Source organism: Lonchura striata, chromosome Z, assembly GCF_050655825.1.
Source record: "Lonchura striata isolate lonStrDom1 chromosome Z, ASM5065582v1, whole genome shotgun sequence".
Lineage (NCBI taxonomy): Eukaryota > Metazoa > Chordata > Aves > Passeriformes > Estrildidae > Lonchura > Lonchura striata.
In genome coordinates this window covers 73,013,509-73,040,394 of record NC_140740.1, presented here as the reverse complement: position 1 = coordinate 73,040,394, position 26,886 = coordinate 73,013,509, and the positions used below count along the sequence as shown (strand labels likewise).

General features: G+C 38.7%; 1 protein-coding gene across 27 annotated transcripts in view; it reads right to left on the bottom strand.

Annotated features, from left to right (window-relative positions):
* ARHGEF28 (Rho guanine nucleotide exchange factor 28) overlaps positions 1–26,886 on the bottom strand; it is a 119,878-nt gene that overhangs the window by 61,438 nt on the left and 31,554 nt on the right. For 2 of the 27 annotated variants that reach the window (XM_085567524.1, XM_085567531.1), the window contains exons 1-3: positions 23,195–23,508; positions 22,701–22,881; positions 19,538–19,610 (exon numbers count right to left, since the gene is read on the bottom strand). The exons of 5 other annotated variants lie outside the window; for them this stretch is intronic. In XM_085567524.1, the coding sequence (XP_085423650.1) occupies positions 19,538–19,610; positions 22,701–22,881; positions 23,195–23,475 (535 nt within the window). In that variant the 5' untranslated portion in view covers positions 23,476–23,508. Of the gene's footprint in view, positions 1–895; positions 3,633–3,652; positions 4,756–15,621; positions 19,507–19,537; positions 19,611–22,700; positions 22,882–23,194; positions 23,513–23,556; positions 23,817–26,886 lie in introns of those variants that run through there. 20 more of the 27 variants (XM_085567528.1, XM_085567533.1, XM_085567549.1 and 17 more) reach the window with 17 other exon arrangements.

Below are 26,886 nucleotides of genomic sequence, written 5' to 3'. Positions count from 1 at the left end.
GAAAAAGTTGAAGAAAAAAAAAAAGTTGCACATTAAAACATGCATTCTGTACACATTTTCCACTCTAAACTGGGTCTCAGTCTATGTAAAAATTATTTTCTTGGCTTACTGTATTTAATGATACTGATGCATCTCCAATTTGTTTTTTCCCTTTCTGAAACACAAAAAAACCCTCCCAATTCTGTGAAAGGAAGCAGAAATCATATTTTTTTTTCCATTCTTTGTCTTTATTCTTTTCCTTTTATATGTAGTAAAATTTTTTCTTTAGTCATTAAAACTTCCAGTCATAGTTCTTCCTTACATATACTTGCCAGTCACTGTCTTTCAGCCTCCTTAAACCCCCCCTTTCTCATACTGACAGCATTTATAATCCCTACCTCCACAAAGAAGGATAATGTCTAAGTGTGCAAAGAAAGCAAATGATCCATTTCATTTTTCTCTTCATTCTGGTATGATTTTTCTCAAAATTAAAAAAAAAAAAAATCCAGAAACCTGTTAGCTGTTGAGGCATAACTGAATTACCAAATTCTCCCTAAATGAAAATAACTGCAACCAGCAGAACTTCTTCAGCTGCTGTCATTCCATGGGTGTCAGAGTTGTTCAGTGAGAGCTATACATACATCAAGAAGGAAAAACAAAAGGCTTGAGAGAGTAAAGAAATAAAAACAATTGTAAAGAACAGTACATTATCTGGTGAAAAAAATACTTTCTTTTTGCTTAAAGAATTCCAACTCCATTATCTAAAAAGTCATAAAAAACACTGAGATGGACTTTTGATAGAAAGAAAATCTACCTCACACAAGCTGTTTATAGAGTGACCTTCACAGAAGCCGAAAATGAAAAGGAGGCAGAGCTGTAAAGTAAGAGTTATTTAAAAGAAAATAGCTTTTTCTACCTGGTTTGGATGCCCTTCTTCGAATCCTCATTTTAGGTAAGGAAGGCCAAGAGTAATTAAAAGGTGAATCAGAGTCTGAGTCCATTTTTGTACTAAATCAATAGAGAGCAAATTCCCAAAGTTTCACTTTGTTTTTCTCAATAGCAAGTCAAGCCTAAGAGTAATGTGGAATAAACGAATGGACGAAGAGGGATCAAATTGCCCACTAAACACAGGGGAGGGAGAAGCTGTAAATGTTTGGTCTCTTCAGGCATCCAGGCATGTAGACAGATCAGGCTGCAAATATTAAAGCAGAAGGAAGAGGGCTGAAGTATGAGAGCTTCGAGCTGAGCTGCTGCATCGTGGTCCAGAGCTATTTGAAAGGTCGCTGTGTGCCAATGAATCATTAACTCACCTTTCCATTTTGATGCAAATGAAAACAATAGGAGCTGGGTAAGGAATGAGAAAATAGTTCTCAAAAGCAAATAAACTATTGCAAAGCTTTGTTCCCGTGTTAAAACAAAGGGGATTAGAAGATCTCAAATTAAAGTCAGGTAAAATGCTGGAACTAAGGAAGTCAAAGATGAACACCAAGCTATGAGGACTAATCAATCTTCTGGGCTCTATATCACTCCAGAGCAATACCCCTTCTCTCAGCATTTATAATTTTGGCAGACCTTGGGATGTTGCAGCTGGAAAAGCAGTGATAACTCACTCAATATCTGTTACTCCCATCTTTCTATCCCAAATGAGCTTAAAGCTTAAGTGTCATGAAGAAAGATTACACTGTCATTAGAGAAGCATTTTTCCAATAATATTTAGTCTGCACAGTAATTTCTTCTTCACACAGTCACCAAGTTAGACAGTGAATCATCAGGATTTTGTAGAGCTGGCACCTTTACAGCTCTGGTCTAACCTCACTGCAATGCACAATAGAGCTAGTGACTAATTTACAACAAATCTTCCATTCTTATACAGTCTCCCTGAACAACTCATAGGCAATTAGTATTCAGTAGGAGCTCATTATCCCTTCCCCCAACATCTTTACACTACACAAACTACATTTTTTTTTTCCAGGCAGGCTTATATGTGGCTATACAAGAGCTAATACAAAAATAACATGTCCACTGTTTCTTAACTAACTCCAGCAAACATTTCTTTTAGTTACCCCACAATGTATGTGGTTTTGTATTCCACATAAAGGAGGAGAGGGAATGTGGATCAGCTTAAATGTCAGGTTTTGGAAGATGATGACATTTGAGCTTGTTAACATTCCTTACTTCACTTCAATTATTTTTCAGGCTGCTAGGGTCTGCAGCGCCACTTCTGTATTATGTTTCAAGTGATTCTTTGATCCACATTTCAGTCAGAGATAACAATGTATTTGTTGAAGGAAATAATGCAATTCAAATGCAAATTTAATTCAAAACCCATTAGAAAAATATTCATCATATTTTCAGAGATAAAATAATTATACAAGTCCTTCATAAAGTGCACAAATTACATAAAACACAGTTGAAACACATCATTGTTCTGCCCTTCCCTTAACTGATGCTCTGCCAGCTTTGTTAGGCCTGAAAAGAATAATTCACCCCAGACACTGGAAGCCTTAGACTTTCACTTTAAATATTAGACACTCACAGAGACTTTTTTTGATTTATATGTATAATTAACAGCCCTCGGGAATAACAACAGACAATGGAAAATTCAGGGAGGATATAAATCCATAGTTTAAGCATCCACTTAAAAATATCTCCACTCCTTGGAATGTCAGGCTCAAATTGCACTGATAAATCTCATGGGCATACAGAAACACAGGCACTGATGTACTCCTTCCCACCTGCACACTACCCAGGGCACTTGCCTGCCTCCCAGCATGGCCATGGTTTGAGAAATGGATAGGACAGAGCATATCAAGGAAAGCTTGATACCTTCCCAAATACTCCAACAGGAATTTCCCCTCTACACAGTAATTTTCCCTACACAAGTGTGCTGTCTGGCTCACTGGATATATTTAATGCCAACCATAATTAAAATTTTCATTTCAGACATGCACAAATGGCAGTGCTCCATGGACAAAGGGCAGCTTAAATGTAGAGAGCTGTTGTAAAATTGCTCACCTTTCAATTTCAGCAATTATTCCCTTGTTCTATTTTATGAGAAATAGTAACATTTGCTTACTTCTATTATACCTCAATTTATGAATATTTTCTGCAAATTTGGCTTTTTTTTCACTTATAGATTTATCTAAAAGAACTTATTCTCATTGGTCTTTCTGGACTTCTGTTTAGTTCAGGGAGGGATAACTAGAGCTGAACAAAACACTCACCATGAGGAAATGAAGCCAATGTATTTAATGGAATTAAAATATTTTACATGCCGAGACATTTACTTTCCTGAATGACCTCTGTACCCTACATAAATGTTTGCACTGACTGCTCAGTTATTGCCTGTCCTCCCTTCCTTAAACAAGCCACGTTCATTTAACATTCTAACAAAAATGAGTAATTAAGATTGTTACATAATTTTTCAACAGCAACCCTATTACATAATTCTCAGAGAATCCAGCAACTAAATTTCTGCAGTGATAAACCCTGATTATGCACTCCTGCTGTTTATAATCTCTTTTTTATCCAAGTTCTTAGGCTTTTCACCTGCAAACTGCAACCTCTCCTGAATAGGATCTTGGCACAGGAATTTGTCAATCCCAGTCTCAAAGTGCAGATAAATTATCAACCTTAACCCCTACTTTTGAAGGGTTAATTGAATATCACTCACATTACTTGCTCTGTTTGGGCCTTGTGAAAGGCTTCTTTTTTCTTATTTGTAAAACTCCTTTATGCAGCCATGAAAGATGTCATGCTGTTCTTTGCCACAAAGAAGGGCTTTGCCCTACATTCTTTGACTAAGAATATTTTGTTTTTTGCACTTCGTAGGGTGATCCAACCCACTTTTCACCTGCCACTCCTTCCTTCCAAAGTAGTGGCATTTGCAGGCAGCTACTGCAGGCATCTAGCTGCTTATGAGATAAAAGGTGCTTTTAGCTGGAAAACATTAACCTCTTATTTCACTGACAAAATATTTTTCATTATATATACCAAGGTACAGATGGGAAGATAAAGAACAACTGTGGGGGTTTATGTGCATTATCTAGGGCTAACACTTTTGATAAATAATGTAATGCCTCAAATTTTTTCAACCAGTGCTTACCTAAATACATTTATAAAATCTAAATGTTTTTCAGAGATAGTAGAGTGTATTGTCTATTTGTCAGACCATTCCTGTGGTTCATGGCAAGACAGAAGGAAGCTAGGGAATGTCACCACATCTGCAGACTCCATGCAAGGGCGCTGTTGCCTCCCTGCACACGCAGTTAACAGCAGTACGGTACCGAGTGGGTGGGCTGCCTCTCCCAAACACTGCTAAACTACAGCTGGCAGTTCTCTCTCTCAGGCAGAGCAGAAGGGGACAACCCTGAGCCACCACCCCCTCCCCAGATGGAGAAGGGACATATACAGGATGGAAAATGTGGTTAACAACCACAAACAGAGATGCAGAGAGTCACTTTTAGACACCAGTAGAATGAGAGCCACCTGAACAAAAGCTCTGCCAAAAACACCCTGCTCACTTTGCTCTGGGACAAGTCCCTCCTGGTATCAGCAATTAAATTGATTTCCCCCAGCTTGATTCTGTCCCAGTCCCAGCAGAGCCTGCAATCCTTTCCCAAAGCACGTCAAAGCATCTGACTAAATAAAATGGTGTAGAAAGGGTTAAGTGATGAACTTCACCACTGGTCTCTGTGATCCACAGGCACATGCTTCCCTACCTTCTTCACTCCACTGTTCCTACTGACTAGAGCATATCTTCCCACAGAGAGGATCAGGCAATGCACCTACACAAACTATCTGCTCTACCCCATATTACACTTAAAAAGAATCAGCAAATATGAATTAAAGACAACTAAAAGGAAAACATTACCAACTAGATTCTGGCACCAAGCAACCTCCAGCTGTAACACTTTATTTGCCCACAACAATGATGCAATGGCTATGCAGACTGTGCCTGTCAACATCTTCACAGGTCTTGAGAGATAGCTTGTCACAAACATTAATTTTACCATTTCTCTTCTCTAGTAAAGACCAGGGTCTTTCTTACGGAAATCTCTACAGGAATAGTTAGAAAAGCTTTGCCACATCACTATTCTCTTCCTCTCCCTTTCCCAAATCACTGATGAACAAATCACTAAAGAAACAAGGGACCAAGCCCAGATCTTTGAGATCTTAGTTGATAACCTCCTTCACCTGTTCTTATGATCCTCCTTATTGCTAAATTTCTGATAGGAGATTCAGGCGTTTTGTTTAAGGAACTGGCCCATTATTTTCTTATTTTGCAAGCAGAGATCTCCCACAAGTAACACAGAGGTTTGGGATTTTAACTGTTCAGCAGTGGATTTCAGATGGTCCAGGCAGGCAGTCTCTGTCCATCATCACTACCCAATGTTATGGCGGTATTTGGTGGATTTCATCCCCTTCTCCAGCACCCTGTGGCAACCCACCCACACTGCATCACTCAGAGGGGATCAGAGGTGGGAAGGGCAGGGGAAGGGAGAACACAGAGTTTCTTGCACTGCATGCTTTCCTTGCAAAGAGAATCACAGAAACCCAGGATGGGTCGGGTTGGGAGGGATCACAATGGTCACCTGGTCCAGACCCCCTGCTCAGGCAGAGTCATTCCAGAGCATGTGGCACAGGATTGAGCACAGATAGTTCTCCAGTATCTGCAGTGAGGGAGACTCCACACCCTCTGGGCAATCTGTTAAAGTGCACAGTCACCCACACAGTAAAATCCTTCCTCAAATTCAGGTAGAACTTCCTGTGAATCAGTTTCTGCCCACTGCCTCTTGTCCTAGTGCCTGTCACCACTGAAAAGAGCCTGGTCCACCCTCTTGACACCTACCCTTTCATAATTTATACACATTAATGAATATGCCTGTTTTCCATGCTTCCAACCCTGATGATGCCACAGGTTTCAACAGGGTGGAGGATCATAACCATTCAGCATCACAGAGCCTTTTCCTCCCACTACAAGTTTAAAGCAGCAGAATTTGCACTCCCAGAAAAGCATAGTCCTGGGTGACTTAGGTATCAAAGCTAGCCACATTCTGACATGAGATTAAATGGCCCTGACCACCAGCCCACAAACCTCATGCTCTGTTCTTCACTCTTCCATTCAAACAGCTGAACTCACCCACATTTGGGACCTCTCTTACTGTAACAACTTGATCTTCTGTAGATCTTGTGTAGATAGATAACATAAATAATAATGAAAAATTTAAGATAACAATACAGTATTAGAAATTTGGGTCAGTTTCTCATTTACTTATTTGTGCAATTTTTGGACCCTAGCCTGGAAAGGAACACAGAACAGCTGCTGTCTTCACAGACACTTTGTTGAGAGCAGCAGAGCACCCTATCCATCTCCAAAACCACTGTTCTAAGACACACAGCAAGTTTACTGAAACACTCTGCAGTCATGGCAGGCTGCAGAAAAAGCAGAGGCAGTTTGTGTGCATTGCTTTCTGGATTGTTTTAAGCTGGACTTCCAGTCCAAGAGTTTTCATGCTTAATTGCATTTACTTTCAAATGGATCTTCTTATCATTCCTAGACAAGGCATATGGAATCACTGTGTTCAGTAAATCATCCAGATTGAGAGAAGATCATGCAGGTACATTTTTAATTGTAATGTGAATTACTAAATTAATTGTTAAGGCTACCTTTTTAATGCTTTCTTTGAAAGCGGAATGACAACTACACTTAGAAAAAGAATAACATATAACAAGAATAACACTGTTAAAAATTATAAAAATATGATGTTTGTGATATTCAATGAATGATGCATTTGCTTACAAAGAGGTCTTAGCCATAGGCACCTCTTTTGAAAAGCAGCTGTTTGTAAGCAGTGGTACTTTAGGCTTGTTTCTTTGATAAACTAAAAAGCAGTGTACCTTCACAAATTTAAAAGAAACAGCTTTGCACAAACTGTACTAGTACTCCAAGATCCTTGGAAAACACTGACCAGACTGGGATAGAGAAGGGCTCAATATTTTTACAAAACTTAGGCACATGACCTGTGCCTAATACTGACTCAACATAGTCCTAAAAAACCCATGGGCACAGACACTGCATCATCTTGTGTTCTGTGTCAAACTCTTCATATTGTCCACTTCACTCATGCACTGTTAGGATTTCTCAGCATTCCTCCAGCCCAGACCTTTCTGATGTCTGCTTCATGACTGATGTCAGGTATTTACTTTTTTTTACCCTTTTTATAAAACACCAAGGTCAGCCTAGGGCAGCAAGCAAGCTCAGTTCAGGATAAGAAGCTCATTAATATTACTTTCACATGGCAGCGGTCAGTATGCCCTGACTCTTGAAACAGCCAGTAAGCAAAACACATACAGAGATAATTTGCCTAAAAGATCTCCTTGTCCAGTATCTATTCAGATCAAAAGACTAGCTGGGAAACACAGAACAAATGTGGGTGGAAAGCTTGTCACTTTTTTGTTCAGTAACCTGATGAAAAGCCTCCTGGTGAAAATAAGATATTATTTGCAAAAGCATGATGACTAAGGGATTAGCCTTCCTGTTTCAGCTCCATGGAGGCCTGTGAGAGCAGGAACAGGGAGCATATGAAAGCAAACCAAAGTTTGACTTGGACCTCACTTTACTGAAGTTGTGCCAATGACTTGATTATTGAGTCTACACTCACACTGGCAGACTGTGATGCCAAAAAGTTCACCGAAGACCCACTTCACTGAAATCCAATTTTCTGTGTTTCAGGGAAGACTTCAAGAGAAGGCTGTCTCTTGAGGAGGAAGAGAGCTGAGAAATGTTTTCTTGCATGCACTCTCAAGACTACAGCTGTTTACTTCACAATAGATTTTTGGGCTAAATTTCACATTTACAGAGTAACTTGACATTAGATACATCCTAGATTGCTCATTTATGTTAGCATGAAATGTAACTGGGCAGACCAAAAAATAAAGTAATTTAAACATCAATTTTTAAAAAGTGCCTTTATGGAGGGTTATTTTGTTGAGCAAATTTGTTTGGGATTTTAGGCAGAGGAATAGAACAAATTGTGGGAAGCCAGAAACCATATGTTTGTAGCTTGTTGATTTTTCTTTATTTCTTTCTCCCTTTTGAGGTTAACTTGAACTATAATGCCGCAGGAGATCAAGGGTGGAGGAAACTCCAAGCAATAAGAACAATCTCATTTCAATGGCTAATGCTGCTCCTTCCAGATTTCTCACTAGCTTTTTAATTAAACATTTTATTAATTATCATTTATTAAATATAAATTGAACATTTTCCCAGGAAAATGTGACTTCCTGTATCTTCTGCAGTCTTAATTATTCTGCAGTTTTCAATACTGCATTGTTTATAGACACTCTAAAAAAATGTGAATATTTTTATTTACTGAAATAAGTTACTATCATGTTTAAATATTGTTTAAAGGTTGTTGCTAGCAGTACCAAGGTATATCTCTAGTGCAAAGAGCCATGCAAAGATTTTGCAAAGTGAAAGAAGCAGCGCAAAGATGTCAAAGCTGCAGCCCAAAATCCCAGAGTGCAAGTGTCACTATCACAAGCTGCAGTGGGTAACTGTGCAATTTTCTCCAGTTGTTGTTTCTCTCTGCAACTTTCAAATCATCTACCTTAAGACTAAAAATTAAGGGTTTTAAATCTTCCTTTACCACAAACTGAACTTCTTTGTCACAACCAGTCTGAGTATTTTCATATCCCAAATCATCCAAGTACTGTAGTGTCCCTTTATCACCATGCTCTCTACAGTCCTCTTTCTTTCAGGAAAAAATGAGTTGCAGAGAAAAGATAAGTGATATGCCCGAAGTCTTATATGTTAAGGAGAGAAACTGAAGCAGGTCCTGGACTGGAAATGCTATTCTAGATCACTCCACCTCTCTCAAAACATACATAAAGCAAAGATAGGATGGAAAGCTGCTAGAAGAATATAAAAATTACCACAAACAGAAAAGATCTGCACAGCCTGAATCAGAGGATTCCTGTAACTGTCTCAAATAGGCAACACTTAACACACTGATTTTCACTCTTACCTATCAGAAACCATAAAATTATTTCATATAGTTCCAATGTCAAAACAGGCATACTTGACTCCAAACAGTTACAAATACAAATATTCTGCCCTAAAAATCCCAGGAAAAAAAAAAAAAGGGAACAAAAGATAAAAAAATATTTTTACAGAAACTAGAATTCCAGACAGCAGGACCATGATTTTTTCTATCTTGAAAGAAAAAAAAATACCACTTTTAAGTCTTACCCACCATGGGAAGAAATCTAATCAAAGAAAAGAACAAAACAGCAACACTGAAACCAGATTTTTCTTCATATTTCAGTACAGGCCTACCGGTATTTAGAAAAGATCATTATGGTAATTACATTCTGTTCCTTAAACTGATCTGTGGTTAAATGGGGAATTCTGTGGAATCATGAAAATTAAAGGGCAGACTCTACTAAAAATATTTTGTAGATGCCTGGTCACACAATGAACTGCTAAAAATTTGTCATCACTAATTTTATCTCTGGCAAAACTTGGTTTCCAGGAGTTTTTTACCACTGGCAGAGCAAAGAGAATAGAAGAGGTAGATACCACTATGTTGCTGGCAATGTAAAGAGGAGATCATGGAAATTATTTTGAAAAATTATCATCATGATTCCTTCCTGAAGTTTAGGGGGTGGGGGGGGGAAAGCTGTAGTTTCTTGGAAGAAAAACTGTGTGCTTGGGTCACTTTTCTTAATGGAAAAGAGAAACTTTTGCAGCTTTATAAATGGCCCTGTGATCATCATCTTTCCCAACCAGCTATGAAGAACAGGAAGGAACTATAAATGTGTAAAAACCCATGCCCTGCTCACACTGTTACATGCCCAGCAGTAAGAGCATACAGCTGTCACCTCCTATACTCTTTCCAAAATGTACAGGGCTGCTGATTCTGAGGATGACAATGCCTGGCAATAAGACACATGCATAATACTGAAAGGGGAATTTTTTGTTGTTGTTGTTGCTTTCAATTTTATTCTTTTATTCATTTATCCCAACTGATACTGGTTTTCACTCAATATTTCCAGCATGTTTACCTTAAATGAAAAAAAGAAAAAGTTCATGGGAGGCAGGGGGAGGTGGTTTGGTTGGTTGGTATTGCATTTTATTTATTTTGTAAACATAAAACAAATCTCTAACAATTTCCAAAGGACACAGAAAGAGGGTAAAGAACACCATCAGGTGTGACTAGCACTGTAGTGTCTCCTTACAATCTCCTGTTAAGCATGGTCTAGCATCCTATTGTGCCCTTCTCCTATTTCTTAAATACTGCAAATCCAAAATCATCATTTTCTTGGCTTCTTATTGGCCCGTCACACTCCCTGGACTGATATTCCTGGGATTCTTCAGAGATCCCGGAAGATGAGAAACATTTAGCACAAAACAAAAATTGAACTACAATTCTCAAAGCCAAACTACAAGACCCACTACTAGACCTGGTGCCTAAGGCAGCCAGATCCCAATCCAAAGATGAAGAAAACAGGGAGCAAGGAGAGCTGGTGCCCTTTTAGCATCCTACCAAATGTTGAAAGCACTTCTGCAAAGGCACTTTCCAAACTTTGTAAGGGCTGGGGCATGGACTTGCTACTGGCCATACTGTGGGCTGTCCTTGTCCGTCGCACGGTTGTGCACTCAAGTTGGCCAAAACACTCATCACAGAGACAATCAATGGGATTTTGGCATTGACCTCAGCAGGGCCTGAAAGGCCTCCAGTGAGCACTGTGTATGAGATCTGATGGGGCTGAATTGCAGGCTAGAGAATGAGTGGGCAGTTGGGTGTGCAGTAAAAAGTGGAAGTGGGGAGGGATGTAGAAGGATGGACGTAGAGTTTGGTGGGAAAGACATAATGACCAACATGCTTGAAAGGGATGCCTAAGGAAGAACACAGACATCAGGAACAGGAGAGATGTAGGGATGTGTCCCCTGTTGATGGAGTGAACAAATTACCCTTTGTCTCCTTAAAAAGGACAAAAACCCAGAAGCTTCTCTCCTCAATTTGTTTAAAAGACATCTCATAGGACCTTGGAGACTTAATCTGAAACTTAAGGAGAACCAATTGGACAGAAGCCAAAAAGTCCTGCCTGAGCAATTCATGAGAAAAAGAGACCAAAAGAAGTAAATCACTTTTGTGAAGTGTTTTAGCAGGAGCAAGAACCTCTTGCACTGGCTTGGTTTTTCTCTGTAAAGAGCTTTGTTATTTTGCCTTTTATTAAAACTTTTCCGTTTCCAACACTGTCACAGAAGCCATCCTGCTACTTTTATGTCATCTGAGGTAGCTGAGCTATCTCGGGTGTGGTACTTATCTCTGAGAGCTTATGAGACCTGGCTGGAAGAGATAAGTATCAGAGAGCCCTTCCAGTAGCCACTGCTACTTCAAAGATCCCTTCCAAAGAAAACCATTCCATGACAACATTGATTTTTTGTGGAGATTTCTAAAGCAAGAACCACGTAGGAAAAGAAGCGAGAAACAGAAGTAGGAGACTTTGTACCCCCATTCTCACTCTCACAAGTACTCTTTGATTTGCACATCCAGCTACTAGTGAGATTCCAGAGTTTGCTTGTTTCTATTCATTCTTTTTATTCAATCCCCTTTAGCTGTTTCCCTCTCCCCCACTGACAACTATTTGAATTTCTCTTCTTATCCCCCACTGTGTGCTTTTCCTGCCAAAACCACTGTCATTTAACAGCACTGTGAAGCAAACTTTTTTTTTTTTAGAATAGTTTAAAACAATTCAGGGTAAGAAAACCATGATATTTAGCAATATGGTTAAATGAGTCAGGTTAGAACATACGCTGATTTTTACATTCAAATAAACCAGTAAACACAGCTTCAGTAAACTTAAAAATTTCTGGCTGTCACCAAAGTCCATGTCCATCCTTCTACATCCCTCCCCACTTCCACTTTTTATTGCACACCCAACTGCCCACTCATTCTCTAGCCTGCAATTCAGCCCCATCAGATCTCATACACAGTGCTCACTGGAGGCCTTTCAGGCCCTGCTGAGGTCAATGCCAAAATCCCATTGATTGTCTCTGTGATGAGTGTTTTGGACAGCTTGAGTGCACAACCATGCAACGGGCAAGGACAGCCCACAGTATGGCCAGCAGCAAGTCCATGTCCCAGTCCTTAAATAGGGCAGTCAGACTCTCAGTTACAGAGACTTCTAAAATGAGTAGAACTGATTTTATTGCAGTTTTTCCACAAACAAGTCAACTTCTTAAACATACTCTAAAGTAATTAAGATATAGGGGGCAACAGAGGGTTGGTTCTTTCTCATATAGGTGTTACAACAAGAAATGCTTTTTAGTTTAATACAAGATTATCTTGTGCTCAGGACACTCTTCAAATACGTACACATGTGAACACATATATGTATATCTACACATTATAATTTTATTTTACATAAAATAAGATGCCTAAGAAAATTTATTTAAATCAAATTTTAAGCGCCTAAAACTTGTCCAAATCATATGCAAATTCACCACTCTTTTTACCCTCTTAGCTCCTCTAAAAATCTGCACTACTACTCCTAATAGTAAGAACCATGGCCAAAATCACTTGCTTGATGCTCCAAGAGGACTCAGGATCTGATACATCTGCCCAACAAGAATCAGAGAATGAGCACATCTGAAGTCAGAGGACCTGGCTTCTGTTTCAGCTGTCACAAGCAATTCTGTGCGACTGATGCCTTTAGAAGGAAAAAGCACTTCAGGAATAAGAAAAAGAAATATCAGCTATCATTTCAGGGTAGAGAACTTCTACTTTGTCACCTTCTAAATTATTTTGTGTTCTGTCCAGATGGTATAACTGGAACAAAGACCAGAGCAAATGTGGCTTTCATATTAACAAACCATAATCACTCCCCAGTGGCTCCACACACTCCTACACTAAGATACAGTCCAATACTTTGGTCTTGCTTGACAAAACAGATTTGAACACATGGGCACTAACATCCCATAAACCTTGCATTTCTGAGCAAGGCAATAGAGAATAGTGTCCTATTCTCAAAAGCACCAAAGTTAGAATGACTGTGAATATTAGGGGTTTTGCTACTAGTCCCAGTTCCCTTATTGGTGCTCTCATATCCCCCATATGGGACAGTGAGAAAATCATCATCAAATAGTTGAAGTACAGGCATTTGGCATAACAGTAACTAAAACAATAGATAACTAGATGCTGATTTAGTGAGAGGCAATAAAATAATCTGCCAGCTTCTTATCTTAGAACCGTCTCTGAGTTTATATCAGCTCATTTCCCTCTAACGTATATCCCCTATATGCATGCAAATCTATCCCCTTCCTTTCTGCACAAACGAAGTGAATCTTCACTTTGCAGCACCAAAATCTGCACACAGAATGCCTCCATTTGGGCTGCTCTTTCTGTCTCAGCACTGGACCACAGGGCAGTGATGTCAGATTGGCAGTCTCTGCCTGGCACAGCAGCTCCCACTTCCACAGCTTAGTTACTATTGTATTTTCCAACTTGCTGTGCTTTCCACAAGTCCATGTTTGCATATTGCTCTTGTAGCTTTCTACAATGCTTGAAAACACCCTTCCAGTGAAGTTCCAATCTCTAAATGTGCTGATAAATATTCAATCTAGCATAGTTGGCTATATTACCCTATCAGGCCCACAACTCACTGTGTCATTTAAATATTTCTACAGACTTCATTTCATCCTCAGTCACATATATGACTTCAGTCACATATGTTTGTTCTATCAGATATTATTTTCAAGGTACAACACCTAACACATTACTGAAAATCTATGAAACTTACATTAAATGTGAAAATTTACATTACTGAAAAGTCTTGATATCACAGTACTGTGGGATACACCATCTATGTATGCTACAGAAAAAAGAGGTTCCCTCCTTGACATAGATACAACTGGCTGATCTTTCAGCAAGTTACTCTGCAATGTCAATTACTTTCACCTCTTTTAAATAAACTGTCTTGTGTGTAACTGACATGACACTACCTATCAGCAGCTTTTGGGAAGTAAAAAATTTTAATTCTTTCTTATGGCCTACAAGACAAAATCTTCATTTCCTTTAGAAGGAACCCCAGAGTCTCCCAAAGGCTAGAAACAAAAAAGTTGAGCTATATTTCTGAAGATAAATACTGTACTGTATTTATGCTTAGTTGCAAATTGTGCTATAGGCTTTCAGAATTCAGTTCAAACACTATCAAGCAGCAGCCACTTCACTTTAGCCATTCTCATAAGTGCAACTGATATGGCATGCTACTTGCATATGCAAATGAACCCTAAGGACACAAATCCTAAGCATAATCAAAGAAGAGACCAAATCATATCTTACTTCCCGTGCAAATTTCAATTTTCAGCCTCTTACAAAGTATAATTGTGCTCAGACAAGCCAATATACAGTGTTATGGAGAAAACAGGTATATTTTCTAAGATTGGAAATATTTCTAATGCCTGAGCTATTCACACCTGAAGAAATGTCACAGCTCAGTTCATTCATTATAGATTCATTATAGCCTTTCTGCTAGATCAAAACAAGAGACAATCAGTATGGGACCAGAATCTTTTCCCCGCACCAAGACTCATAAGCTGCAACAATATGCTCCAACATACACTTTCAGTATCGATTTCAAAATATGTGCATACTGCAGATTTAATTCTGAGATGTCACAGATTACATCACCAACATGTGAGCTCCAAACAAATGGTCAATCTTCCTCATAGCTGGCAATAAAATTTTAAAAACCCAAGCAACCAAACAAAAAAAGCCTAAATAGGTCACCGCACTTATAAAAATTACCTAACATGTCAGCTCAGCAATATTCCACTACATTCAAATGTTATTAAAAGAACCCAAAACAAACAGTAGTCACTTGGTATTGATACCACTTTTACCAGATTTACCTGGTTTGACCAGATTTTTTTTCTCTCAATCTAAATTACTATTTTAGCTTCATATCCACTGAGGTACTAATCAAGCTCCTGTTTTAAAGTTGTTTAAGAAATACCAAGATAAAGATTTTGCAGTTTTGTAAACATAAATAAAAAGCAGAATATAAGACTAGAGATCAAATACAACTGACAGAAATAGAGTTGTAATGGCACTTCTCACATATTTTGGTCTCTCCCAAAAGCTGTTTATATACCTCCAAGTAGATGACAGTTGGAACTTGCAGTGGTTTTTATTTTTTCATCAAGCATTATTCCCACTTACATCCTGTTAAGGACTCACAGTCACCAGCAAGGTCACCCTCAGAGACTAACTCCTCAGATGTAATGAACCATGCTGTCTCAAGGATGAAACTTATGCTAGATGTAAATCTGGTGCTGGCCCCAAACTGGCAGCTGCAAGCTCCCTAAAGGCACTAAGCTTCACCATAAAGACAAGAGCTTTCTGGTCCAAAAGCAGAACTCGCTTCTGCAACCAGCATTCCAACCCACAACTACATAACAGGTTCTTTCAAATAATTATAATCAACACACATAACTACTCCTGCAGCATAGAAATAGCAGGAAGTGTTGCCTGGCAGGCTAGAATTTATTTCTTAGCTCAGATAGGCATGCAGAGGTTTCTGCTTCTCAGCCTAAATAAAGCTTCGCTGTTAGTAAAAGGAGAAATCTGTTACCTTCATATCATCCTAGGACAACTCATCAGAAGCCAAGCTCACAGGACCCGCAAGAGCAAAGACTGCTGCCTTTAATAACAAGGAAATTCAGCCTGGTCTGCTTTGGTTTCTGCTGCTGGTCTCTCCTTTTTCAGATAGGAAAGGGACACAAGAAGCAAGCAGGCAAGCAGAACAATGGACATGGGCAGCCCATGCATCTCCCCGCAGCAGCGATCCCGTGGGCAGCATTCAAGCTGGATGCACAACAAGTGCTATGTTATTGTCACAGTTACATTTGGGCTGATTAACCCCCACACACTCAGAAAATCAACAGCTCAAGGACTGTGCCTCAACACCAATGCCACAGAGCAGCTGAACTCCACTTTTCTTCTGCAAGCATGTTGTGCATCTTCTAAAATTAGACTTTGCATTTTTAACTCAAGAAGTAAATTCACTTCATTGTTGCTCTTTTTTGTTTGTTTGTTTGTTTGGGTTTTGGCTTATATTTTTCTTTCAAGAAATGTGGAGAAGGACACAGTAACGCCAAAAAAAAAAAACCACACCAAAAAAACCACCTCCCACGCTTTTCAAGTTTTGCCCAAATGCAGCCTGAAGGACTACTGTGAAACAGAAAAGAAGAGTAACTTGGATACAGGTATGTAAATTAACACAGGCATCATTCATGCTTCCAGGAACATTACTGTTTAGCAAACATATTTTAAAATTAAAATAAACTGAAATTATATCGTCAGGGTCATCATGGTAAGTATGCTTCATTTTATATTGAATCTTTCAACTCTAGGTTCATATCTCCGCTCACATACCCTCTTCATTTCTGCAGCTCCAGCAAACAGTTAAACTCAGTGTGCTTCAGCTGGCAGCACAGGATGCCTTCAGGTATGTGGAGTCTGGGGACTTTTACTGGCATTGAATGAAGTATACACTCAAGGTTTTAAAAAGAAGAGTTTTATCAATACGTCTTGAGAAAAACAATTCAAAGACAGCTGCCCTTTACCTAAATCACACAATCTGACCAGAAGGTTTCTTGGACACGAAAATCTGTGATGCAATTACGTGCCCATTGCAACCTGTCGTCCCTAACCTCAGCAGGAGGTCCCTAACCCTGGACACTGGCAGGAGTTAGGATTGACTGCTGATCAGTACCACAGTCATTCATTTTAAATTAATCCACCCTCTTTAGTTAACCTCCTGCAGCACTCACATATATTTCTCTCCTTGCATTCTAATACAGCACAACCACAGAGCACAAAATCCCTGTGCTGTCAAACTAAACAAACCACCATTCAGCTAGTGGGAACAGACTATTTCTTCTGTAACTACAAGTTCACAGACACATACTTTATAGCTTCCAGGAGAAGATTTTTTTTCAGTATTGACATGCACTTGGCATTATTATTATTCAGTTCCACAATTATCAGAAATAAAAAGCCATTTTCTCTAGACAATATCTACTGTAGCAATAATTGGCTTATCTTCCAGGTAATAGTATTCAGTCAACTCATGGGCACAGAATTACAAAGTCAGAAAAGAGAAAACACAAACTATAAAATTAGCCAAAATACCGCCTATTTCATTTTTTGTTCTGCATCCTGTCAGGATAATGTATCCCTCCATATATTTGAATATAAGTTGCTATGGGAGATGAAACTAGCAGCATCAGCTTACACTGACCCACTGCTTTTATATGATGGCATTTCACAAGAAATGGAGGAGGCTGGCTATATCAGCCTCCTCTTGTTAACAGCTCAGGGCTTCTGATAGCATTGGGTTTTAAAGGCCTGTGGATCTTGACTTTAGGAGTGAGTAGCTTATAATTCTTAGAATGGCAGCAGTTTTAAAATCTGAGGGAGATACTTTCATGATGTGTATGCCAAAATAAAGTTCTGAACTTAGCAGACACATTATGAAGGAGTTCTGTGCATGCAACTCAGAACATAGTAAAAAAGCACAATCATTTCATATATAATTTTTGCTTCAAGCGGCAACAATTTTAACTCAATCGTGAACAAATTTCTTTTGATCCCCTGAATGCTGGCAAATGGAAATTATAAGATAAGCCACTAGTCACCAGTAACCACTAGTCACCAGTAACTCAGTGATTTCTCAGTTTTTTGACTTGGCAGTTAGAAAACAGTCTTCCTTACAGAAATACAGTAACTGATTAAATATTAAAATATCAGAAGATGAAAAAGCTTTGTTGACTAACACCATATAAACAGTAGTTATAGACATCTCATGTATCAAGTAGATATCACAGAACATAGAACATGCAACATGTTTACTACAATCTGTGTTGGTCCTGAATACTTAAAAAATGTGACATGCTTTTCCAGGTGTTGAAATGAAATTAATTTGAAAAAAAAAAAAAAAAAAACATATGCAAAGTAACTCTGATGCATGAAGGCACAAAAGTATACAGCTTCTATTGAAAACACATATAGCGAGCTCTGCCTATGCCAAATATCTCTGCTGCTTATCAGAATCAAAAATGAGAGTGGATGTTCTGAACCAGAGACTCTCATGCTCTCTCTCTCTGGGCTATGAATACCCACTGATATTTGCATTCTGCTTGTGCAAGTCAGACCAGGTTAAAGCTGCTTTTTGTGAAAAATATGAAAGTAATCATCACCTACAAGTCACACTGGCCAAGTGACTGCCACATATAGTGCTACCAGTGAAGGCCATTCACTTTTTATCCCCAGGGAGCAGCATAAAAACCACCCGGATCAGAGTACAGTACTCTGGTGAACCCTCAGAGTAAATGCACTGTATCACCAAGGTCATTCACAAAACCTGTATAATAAATTCTCATTTGCACTTATAATTAGATATATGTGGCTTGAAACTGCTAACAGCTGCTTATTATTTCTCTGCAAACTTAACTCCTAATGGCAGAATATTTGTTGCCTGAAGATGGACAGAAAAGCTGGGTATAAACCTTTTTTTTTCAGCACTACTAATGGCAGTATACACATTTAAATTCATGACTGTTTCCCTATTCTACCCATTCACTTGAAGTTACTAGCTGATGCCCCTCAAACTAGTCCCCATCCTTTCCCTGCATCAGGTCCTGGTCCTGGTCCTGTCAGCAGTTCATTCAGGTGCTCAGATTTCTGCTGCCCTCAAGTAAGGTTATCTCTAGCAGACACTGAAGAGCAAGACTGAGCCTCTCACAGAGGTCTAAGTTTTCAGCTTGTTGCTTTATCCAAACATAAAATGCCAGCCACATAAACAAATGAACAACCGATAAAAACTTCTAACTCATTCATAAGAATCACATTAAAAAGTCCCCAAGTCTCATACTTCTGATGCTGAAGAATGATACTTTTTTGTACTTTTCTCTTCAGCTCTAAGACATGCTCACTCTGAGGTACACAGGGAGGTATTTTGGTAATGAAAGCGCATTCTCACCTGCAAGCGCAGTCCCACAATCCTTGCAGAGGGTAACCCCTCATCAAAATAGTGAAGAGCTAACAGAAACAAATGAGGATTTTGCCATTAAGAAGTTTAGGCTGGGTCCCAGAACTATCCATATAAATCATTACTCTGCTCCTACATTTATTAACATATTAGGCTTTACAGGAATTTGCAGTAGAGTTCATTCAGTTAAACACTGCCCTCTCCTGGAACCACCTGACATCTTTCTAGCTCTTAAAATGGAATCAGTTAAGGCTTTTCCAGTCATTATAAATATAATAATATTTTGTGAACAGTTTCAGTCTGACAGTGGAAAACCAGTGCTCTGTAGGGACTATCATGATTTACAAAACTCTTGTAATGTATGACTTAGCTATTCCACTGTTCTCTACAAATAGTCTCTAAAACCATATGAAACATGATCTTTCTGAATAAATAATCTGTGCCAACTTTCTAGAACTTTGAAAGATTGCAACATTATGGAATAAAAACACTGTACCTTCTACAGAGTGTCCTGTACTGCAGGGTATTTTTGGACCTTCCACTGTCTCAGCTTTATTTGAATTAATACTCTATTAAAAAAAATCAAAATTACAGTAACTGTATTTGATGCCCATGACATTTATCTGAAAACTCAAGAACAATATCAAAGAACTGAAAAACACTTACCTTATGAGCAATATAAAATGACTGAAATTCCACAAGGAATATTTTATTGGCTACCTTCCAGAGGAAACTGACAACAATCCCTCAAGAGAAAAACCAATAAAATATTTTTAACTACAAAGAGAAATCACCTCCTGCTTACAATACATGAAAGTTCTAGAGGAACAGATTTACAATTTGCACTTCACTTCTTACAACCTTCTTCTCTATGAGGAAAGCAGCACAACAGCTTTGCACAACAGTTCTGCTCAGAATTCTAGTTTACATTAAAAACATCCCTGCAAAGCAAGCAATTTTTATCTATAAGTAATACAAGGAGAATAAACTAGGACTAAACACTAACTACACAATAGACACAATCTGGAAGCCAGGAGACACTCCACTCCCAATGTGTGTAGCCCCTGGTCAGGCTGTTCCCTCACTCAGATACACACCAACTACATCACTCCTACTCAAAAGGAATAGGGGGCTGGGATATAGTCTCTTATTTTAGAAATTATTCTCAGAAATTAAAAACAAAGAGAGAGGGAGAAAGAATGGATTCTTTTGTGTCCTTTCATCTACTACTCTGTTTGCTTCTAGTCTTTCCCTCTAGTAGACTGCTTGTGCATTTGCCAACTACCATGAGCTGCAAACAGAGAAAAGACACAGTAACCTGAACACAAAAGAAAAAGCCAGGGATGACCATGGGCTGAATCCTACAGCCAAACTAATTTGAAAGCCATGAAGCCCCACCTCAATGGGCAAATTGCATTTTTCTCTGCTAATCCCTTGCTGTGCTAGGCAGTTTCTCACCTGAACAGCTGTCAGGCAGAAAAAGCTTGCCCTTTCTGGTTTCTTTCATTATTCTGACACATTTCAAATGTGTCCATCAGTCCCCAGATCTCCCTTCCTCTCATAGAGGATGTCTGACCTGCACTGGCTGTGCTGCCTGCACATGGATCACCCTCTCCTGCTGTCTAGGTCTCTAGACCATTGTGCACTGGAGGTGTACAATGAACCAACCACATCATCCCACTGGCAGGCACCCCTACCATACAGCAGTCTCTGCCCCAAGAAGGTCACACAGAATTTAAGCAATTCCACATTTTTTTCAGCAATTTCAACTATCTCCCTCATCTCTGTTGCCTAGAGTGGCCACAGAGTTTCCACTTTTTGAACTGCTGAATGAAGGCATGGCTCCCATACAGGTGACTTTAGCTTACTGGCAGCTTGTTTTAACTTTTCCATTAGGCTTCTAAGGAATTGAACAGGAACTAAAAGAACCAACACAGCAGAGAGTGAAGAATATACTTCGGAAAGATTCATGCTTTTCTTGCATGAATAGATGTGCTGCTGTCTGAGGCAATCACCTCACACAAATCCAACACTACATGCCACCATAACTGAGACAAAATGCTCTTTCTTCAGTTCATGACTCTCTGACTCAAGTATAAGGTGGTAATGTGGTCATTATTATAGAGTCTCAAGACACGCAGCCTTGGTCTGCTGTAGATTAAATTAATACTCCAGGACAGCAGTAAATCTACCTCTATTTTAAAAAGACCATGTACTGTGAAATCTCTAATTCCTACCAAAAATCTATAATTGCCTCCCAATGCTTTGGATACAACTGAAGAGCTCAAAATTCTTGTTTGCAACAGAAGTAAAACTAATTTTACCTTTCCTTTTGGACATAATACATAGTCTCAACACAACATCTTGCGTATAAGAAATAAACTAAACTAAATGTGATCTTCCCAGTTATTCTGGTCTATTCCTGCTTGATTGAAAGTGCTGCATCACTGATGCTGAGCAAGAGGGGAATAAGGTCCCCACAACAGAACCTAGACTGCTGCAACTAGAGGAATGGCAGAAGGGGAACTAACAAATCCAGGACAGTTTGCTTTTTCCTGAAAATACCAAATGCAGAATTTTCTAGCTTTTCAGAGTCTTTGTCTTTGAGAATACCTAACATGCCACACTTTCTTTTCCCATTTCAAAGACTGAATGAAAAACAAGGACTTTGTGAGTGCAAGAAAAAGGCAATCATGTACAATGCATTCTTGATTGTAGATTTGGTTTTCGTTGAGTTCACTCTGGTTAATGGAAAAGCCATACACAAATTGCAGGGATTCTGCAAGCTACAGAGAGTAACATTTTTGTATTGAAACAAATCAAAATCTCAAGAATGTAGTTACATAAGATTATACATAAGGACTATACAGTATGCTGCACCTTAAATTTCAATAATAAACATACATATAAATAATTTTCTAAGTTTAAAAAAATGCAGTATGAAATAAAGGTAGTGTAAGCAAAATCGGTACACAAATGAGGAAACCCAAAGCTAAGAATGGAAAACAAAAGCTGAATTTCAATACCAGAAAAAAAGCCAACTTTTAGTGTGCTTTTAGCTCACTAGTTTTATGTGTGTTGTGCAGTCTTAATCTAAAAATACAGGTAAGCACCTGCATTGCTATTAAACTACTTATACATTCAAGCATTCTCTTTATTTTCTTGAATCAAGAGATGTCCTGAAGGATATGACAACGGTGCTTCAGATATTTTATATTGCAATAAGAAAAGCTAAACTAAACTCTGTAGAAAAAGTCTGCACTCTGTATTTCTGCTGTAAATAATAGACCAGGGTTGGCTCTTGATAAAGGCTCCCAGGCATTATACTACCGGAAGAATGGAACTAAATTAAATATTTCAAAGTACTAACATGAATACAATGGCAATGCAACTGAAGACACAGAGAGTTCAAGGAAATGTACTCCCTTGAGAGCCCAACATGACTAAAAAACAACTTGGGAGGCAAAAGAGGCTTTTACAAAGTTCTCAACACCTCTTATGCTCCAGCTTCTGACATACAATGTACTACACCTACAAAGTAGAAACACACAACAGTAATCACAAAATTATACTGGTGATCAGTGACATGGCAGCTTAAATTAAAACAAATCCAGCCTAAAAACTCTACAGCTGGAAATCATGAAGAAAATCTGTTGTACCTGGTAAAGAAGAGGTCTGTCCCAGAAATATTTTCTGAAGAGCTTAATGTCTGACTCCAGCAAGTGCTGTGCAGTGTGACTGAATGTCAGCGCCAGAGCTCCAGATGAATGAACAAATTGTATGCAGGCACCCTTGCTGATCTCTGCTCTTGAAATGTCAAGCGACTGACTGCCCTGGATGCTGAAATGACACACTCTTTTAGCCAGAGCAGATGCTCTCTGCACAGGAAGAATGAAAGCACTGCCACAGTGAGCTTCCAGCTCGCCTTCCGCACAACCTGTCAGGACCCTAACACACCCACTGCACAAACCAGAGTCAGAAAATCTGAAACATCCACTAAAAACACAGCTGGGCAAACAAAAACGTACCAATTACTCTTTTCAGCCTTAAGAACACAGAGCTACTTCTAGCCATCAGCTCGGAAAAAACAATGCTAGCTCTAGACAGTTACTCACTACTTAAAGAAGCCAGAATGAGCAAGCTGTGACAATACCTCTTTCTCCTTATTGCTGTAAATGAGCAATAGTACCTTTTCCTGTCAATGTTGCAATATATAGCAATAGGACACAACTGGCAGCTAGCAGATTTGTTATCCCACAAGAATGAAAAACAGAAAGTATCTCCAGGGAATACAGTATTGTTTGGACATAAAAAGCAAATGAGACAGTCATAACATAATGTACTGTACTCATGCTGTATTTTTTCTAAGCTGAAGTACAGATAAGTCTCACATAAACTGCAGGGTGCATGGAGCCAGAACTGAAACAACCACATACCAAAATAAAAATATATCCCAAATCTTGCTCATTTCTATTTGCAAAGAAAAGCCAAGAGTAAGAGGTGTCTGATGCTTACCACTTGGTATCCCAAGACACATAAACCCCATGCAGCTCCTCAGGACTGTGCAGAGCTCCAGACAGCTGAAAGGTGCCAGAAAGCACTTGTTCTTTAAGTAATTTATCAGTGTGGCAGCACTCCAGCAAAACAGTCATAACTGCAGCACTGTCTTTGCTGCTGATTCTCCCTTATTTTTTTGTTTAAACTTGAGCTTTAAAGTGGTTACAAAGTCTGCTGAGATTTTGCAGAATTCGGATGCTATGGTTCTGTTAATATAGAAATATTTCTTTATATATATATATATATATATATATATATATATATATATTTTAAGGAATGTTTTTACTTGTTTTTAGTGTGTCAGGATTCAGCTGATACAGTGCTGAGAGAGGTACCTGATGGTGCAGCTAGTCTTCTATCATTAATTGACTGTTAATTAATTTCAAATGCAATAAAGGACACAAGTAATAAACTTCCTTCAATTGTATATGCAAATTTACCATTTAAAATTATAATACTGGCAAAAAAAGTAGCAGAAACCAGCACAAAATAGGCAACTCTCTCCAGATAAACAACAGTAGTCCCCACATCCCTTAAATGACATGACATTTTCATAGGAAAGAGCAAACCATTATAAGTACTTTGTAAAGATCTCAACAAGTTTGCAGTGTCCATTCTGTAAAGCCAAATCATTGCTCCGTCCTCATTAGGCAATGCTAATGCTGATGACCCTCCAGGCTGGGCTGCCAAGAACAGGGCAGAACTTAGCCCAACTTCATCACAAGGTGGAGAAGAGTTTCTCTTTTTTCAGGCTCTTAAAAAAAATACAGCAAGCAGATCAAAATCATCAGTAACAAACCCAAGCATTTTACTTACTGGTAAGCATCAAAAGACACCTATTATCATGTACAAAAATAACACAGCTCAAGTTCAAACCTACAAAATTCTGTTGGCAGAAATCACTGAAAACAGCAGTTACATACTTAATTGCATATGCAGAGCTAAAGAATATCTAAATGTCATCTAATTTCTTCTGTCAAAGAAAACAGCTGGAATTAGATAATTTCAGCTGTTCATTATTATTTCTCTCATTCTCTGTATGCAATATAGCATTCAGCACCTAAATGTCCCAATGAAGAAGACAGTTAAAAAGCAATTTTCCTGCAATATGCCTTGCCTCAGCAACACAAAACATCCAGCAGCACAGCCAAATATCTAAACTAAAAAATTTTAAAAGATTAAAAAAAAGGGATATGATTTTTCAAGGCAGGCTGCCTATCAGGACAGTAAGAGATCCATATAAGCTTATAAGCTATAAAATAACACATACATACATAGAATATGCCAGATAGTTCCTGCTTCTCTCTTCTCAGAAAGTGACTTCATGTGCTAGTCCTTCCTCTCCTCTCCACTTTTTAGCAGATAATCATCAAGTTCAATGGGGTGAAATTTAAAATAAGAGAGTACACAACCACAACTTAGTCACTAGATGCTGAATCAACATTCACACCATTCCCTAGCCTGTCTTCAAGGAAGGATTTATCTGCCTTAATACATACATTTTCAAACAAAAGGTCTCTTCAATTTAAAGGCAATAAACAAAATATTCTCAAGTGCCACTCCACCAGCTTCTTACACTGATATTTTGGTATGAAGTTAAACATAAAGGTTCCTTCATGAGGGTCAAGTATTTAGGGACCATTGCTCTACAGATTTCAGAATAATCAGCTAAAATATGCTAGGTTTCCAGTGATTTAAGAAATGTTACTGAAATTTCCATTTCTTTCCCTTCACAGCTTCCTCTTACAAAATTGAAGGCTGCTGTCATATCTCAGCCAAATGCATCCTCTCTGGACATTCTAAGAGAAGAGTTGCCTTCCACAAAGCTGAATGTCTTCTCTGGAGGCAATGGAGGAAAAGTCAATAGTCTCTTCCAAAAATGTTGGACTTAGAGTGGTATTATATTCCAAAAAACTCTTTATCTCCACATCTCATAGAGCCAGAATTGCAAGGGACTTAAGGAACTTTCCCTACCACTACAGAGGGAAAATCACTGTAGGATCTCCATTGGTGGTACAGTTTTTTATCTGAGTATTTGGTATTGAGTATTTGGTGGCAACCCATCCAGACTTTTTACCTTTCCATTTCAAGTGGAATCAATACTTCCAGACAGTCAAATCCCAGAAAAAACATGCCATGCTTCCTTCAATAAATGAAAGAAATTCCAGGCATCACAGTAAATAGGAGCTTCAGGGCACAGACTCTAGCACTTTAACAGCCAGAACACCTGAATATATTGTCTGAAAACTATTTTTATTGCAATTCTAACAAAAGTAGACACATTAACAAGACACAGGGAGAATTATTTATACCAGAATATCACTAAACATTTACATAATATGTACCTAAGTATTTGTGGAACACACATATAAAATGTCACACTGTTATTTTTTTAAACTTTATCTTACTGTGGCTAGCAAATATGTGACCTGCTAGCCTGCCTATGCAACAATTTTCTCCACAGGTTTCAGTATTTTAAATTTTTTCTAGGTCTTCCCATTTCAGATTATAGGAAAAATATATGTCCATCTGGGCACAAGAACTGCAGTAGGATCCAGGGCCATAGAGGAAAGTAATGAATCACAGGGTGTTTTTTTCCTCCAAGGTCTACAAAGTGTTTCTAATTTCAGTCTTTGGAAAGGATGATCATTGCTACATTTTAGTTACCAATACTAAGGTGATCTATAGCATTTACACATCCATGCACAGATGTTTCAAAGTTTTCAAGCATGTGCAACCTTTATGCCACTGAATCCAACTCAAGTATTTTCAGACTGCTTTGTTAAATGGAACCTAAGCAACATGGAACCATGTTTAATTCTGGATCAGAATTAAACTTTGAAGTTTAATTCCAAAGACCCTGCCATGGACAGGGACAGTTGCTCAAAGCACCATCTAACCTGCCTTAACCAATGCAGCCCAGATGATCTGACTTAAACTCACTGTTTCAAAGCCCAATCAAACACTACTCATCAAACGGTCTGCCTGGGTCTGAGACCTTCTTCTATGGAGGAACATTTAAATAAGCATAGTTAAGATTTCCCAAAACCTGTGGATGATGTTCTATTTCAAAAATGAGAGACCAAAGTAAAATTCCCTCCTCAGCCAGATGCATTTTGAAGACATACAGCTTCAAATTTCCTCCAATCACTCATCTGATGGAAGCACAGCCTGTTCTTTCCATTGCAGAGTAATTGAAAATAGGGCATGGTGCAGAGGGAAATCCAGGGGATGCAGGGCAGAAGACCAAGAAAACAGCAGACTGACTACAATGCAACAATCAGCTAG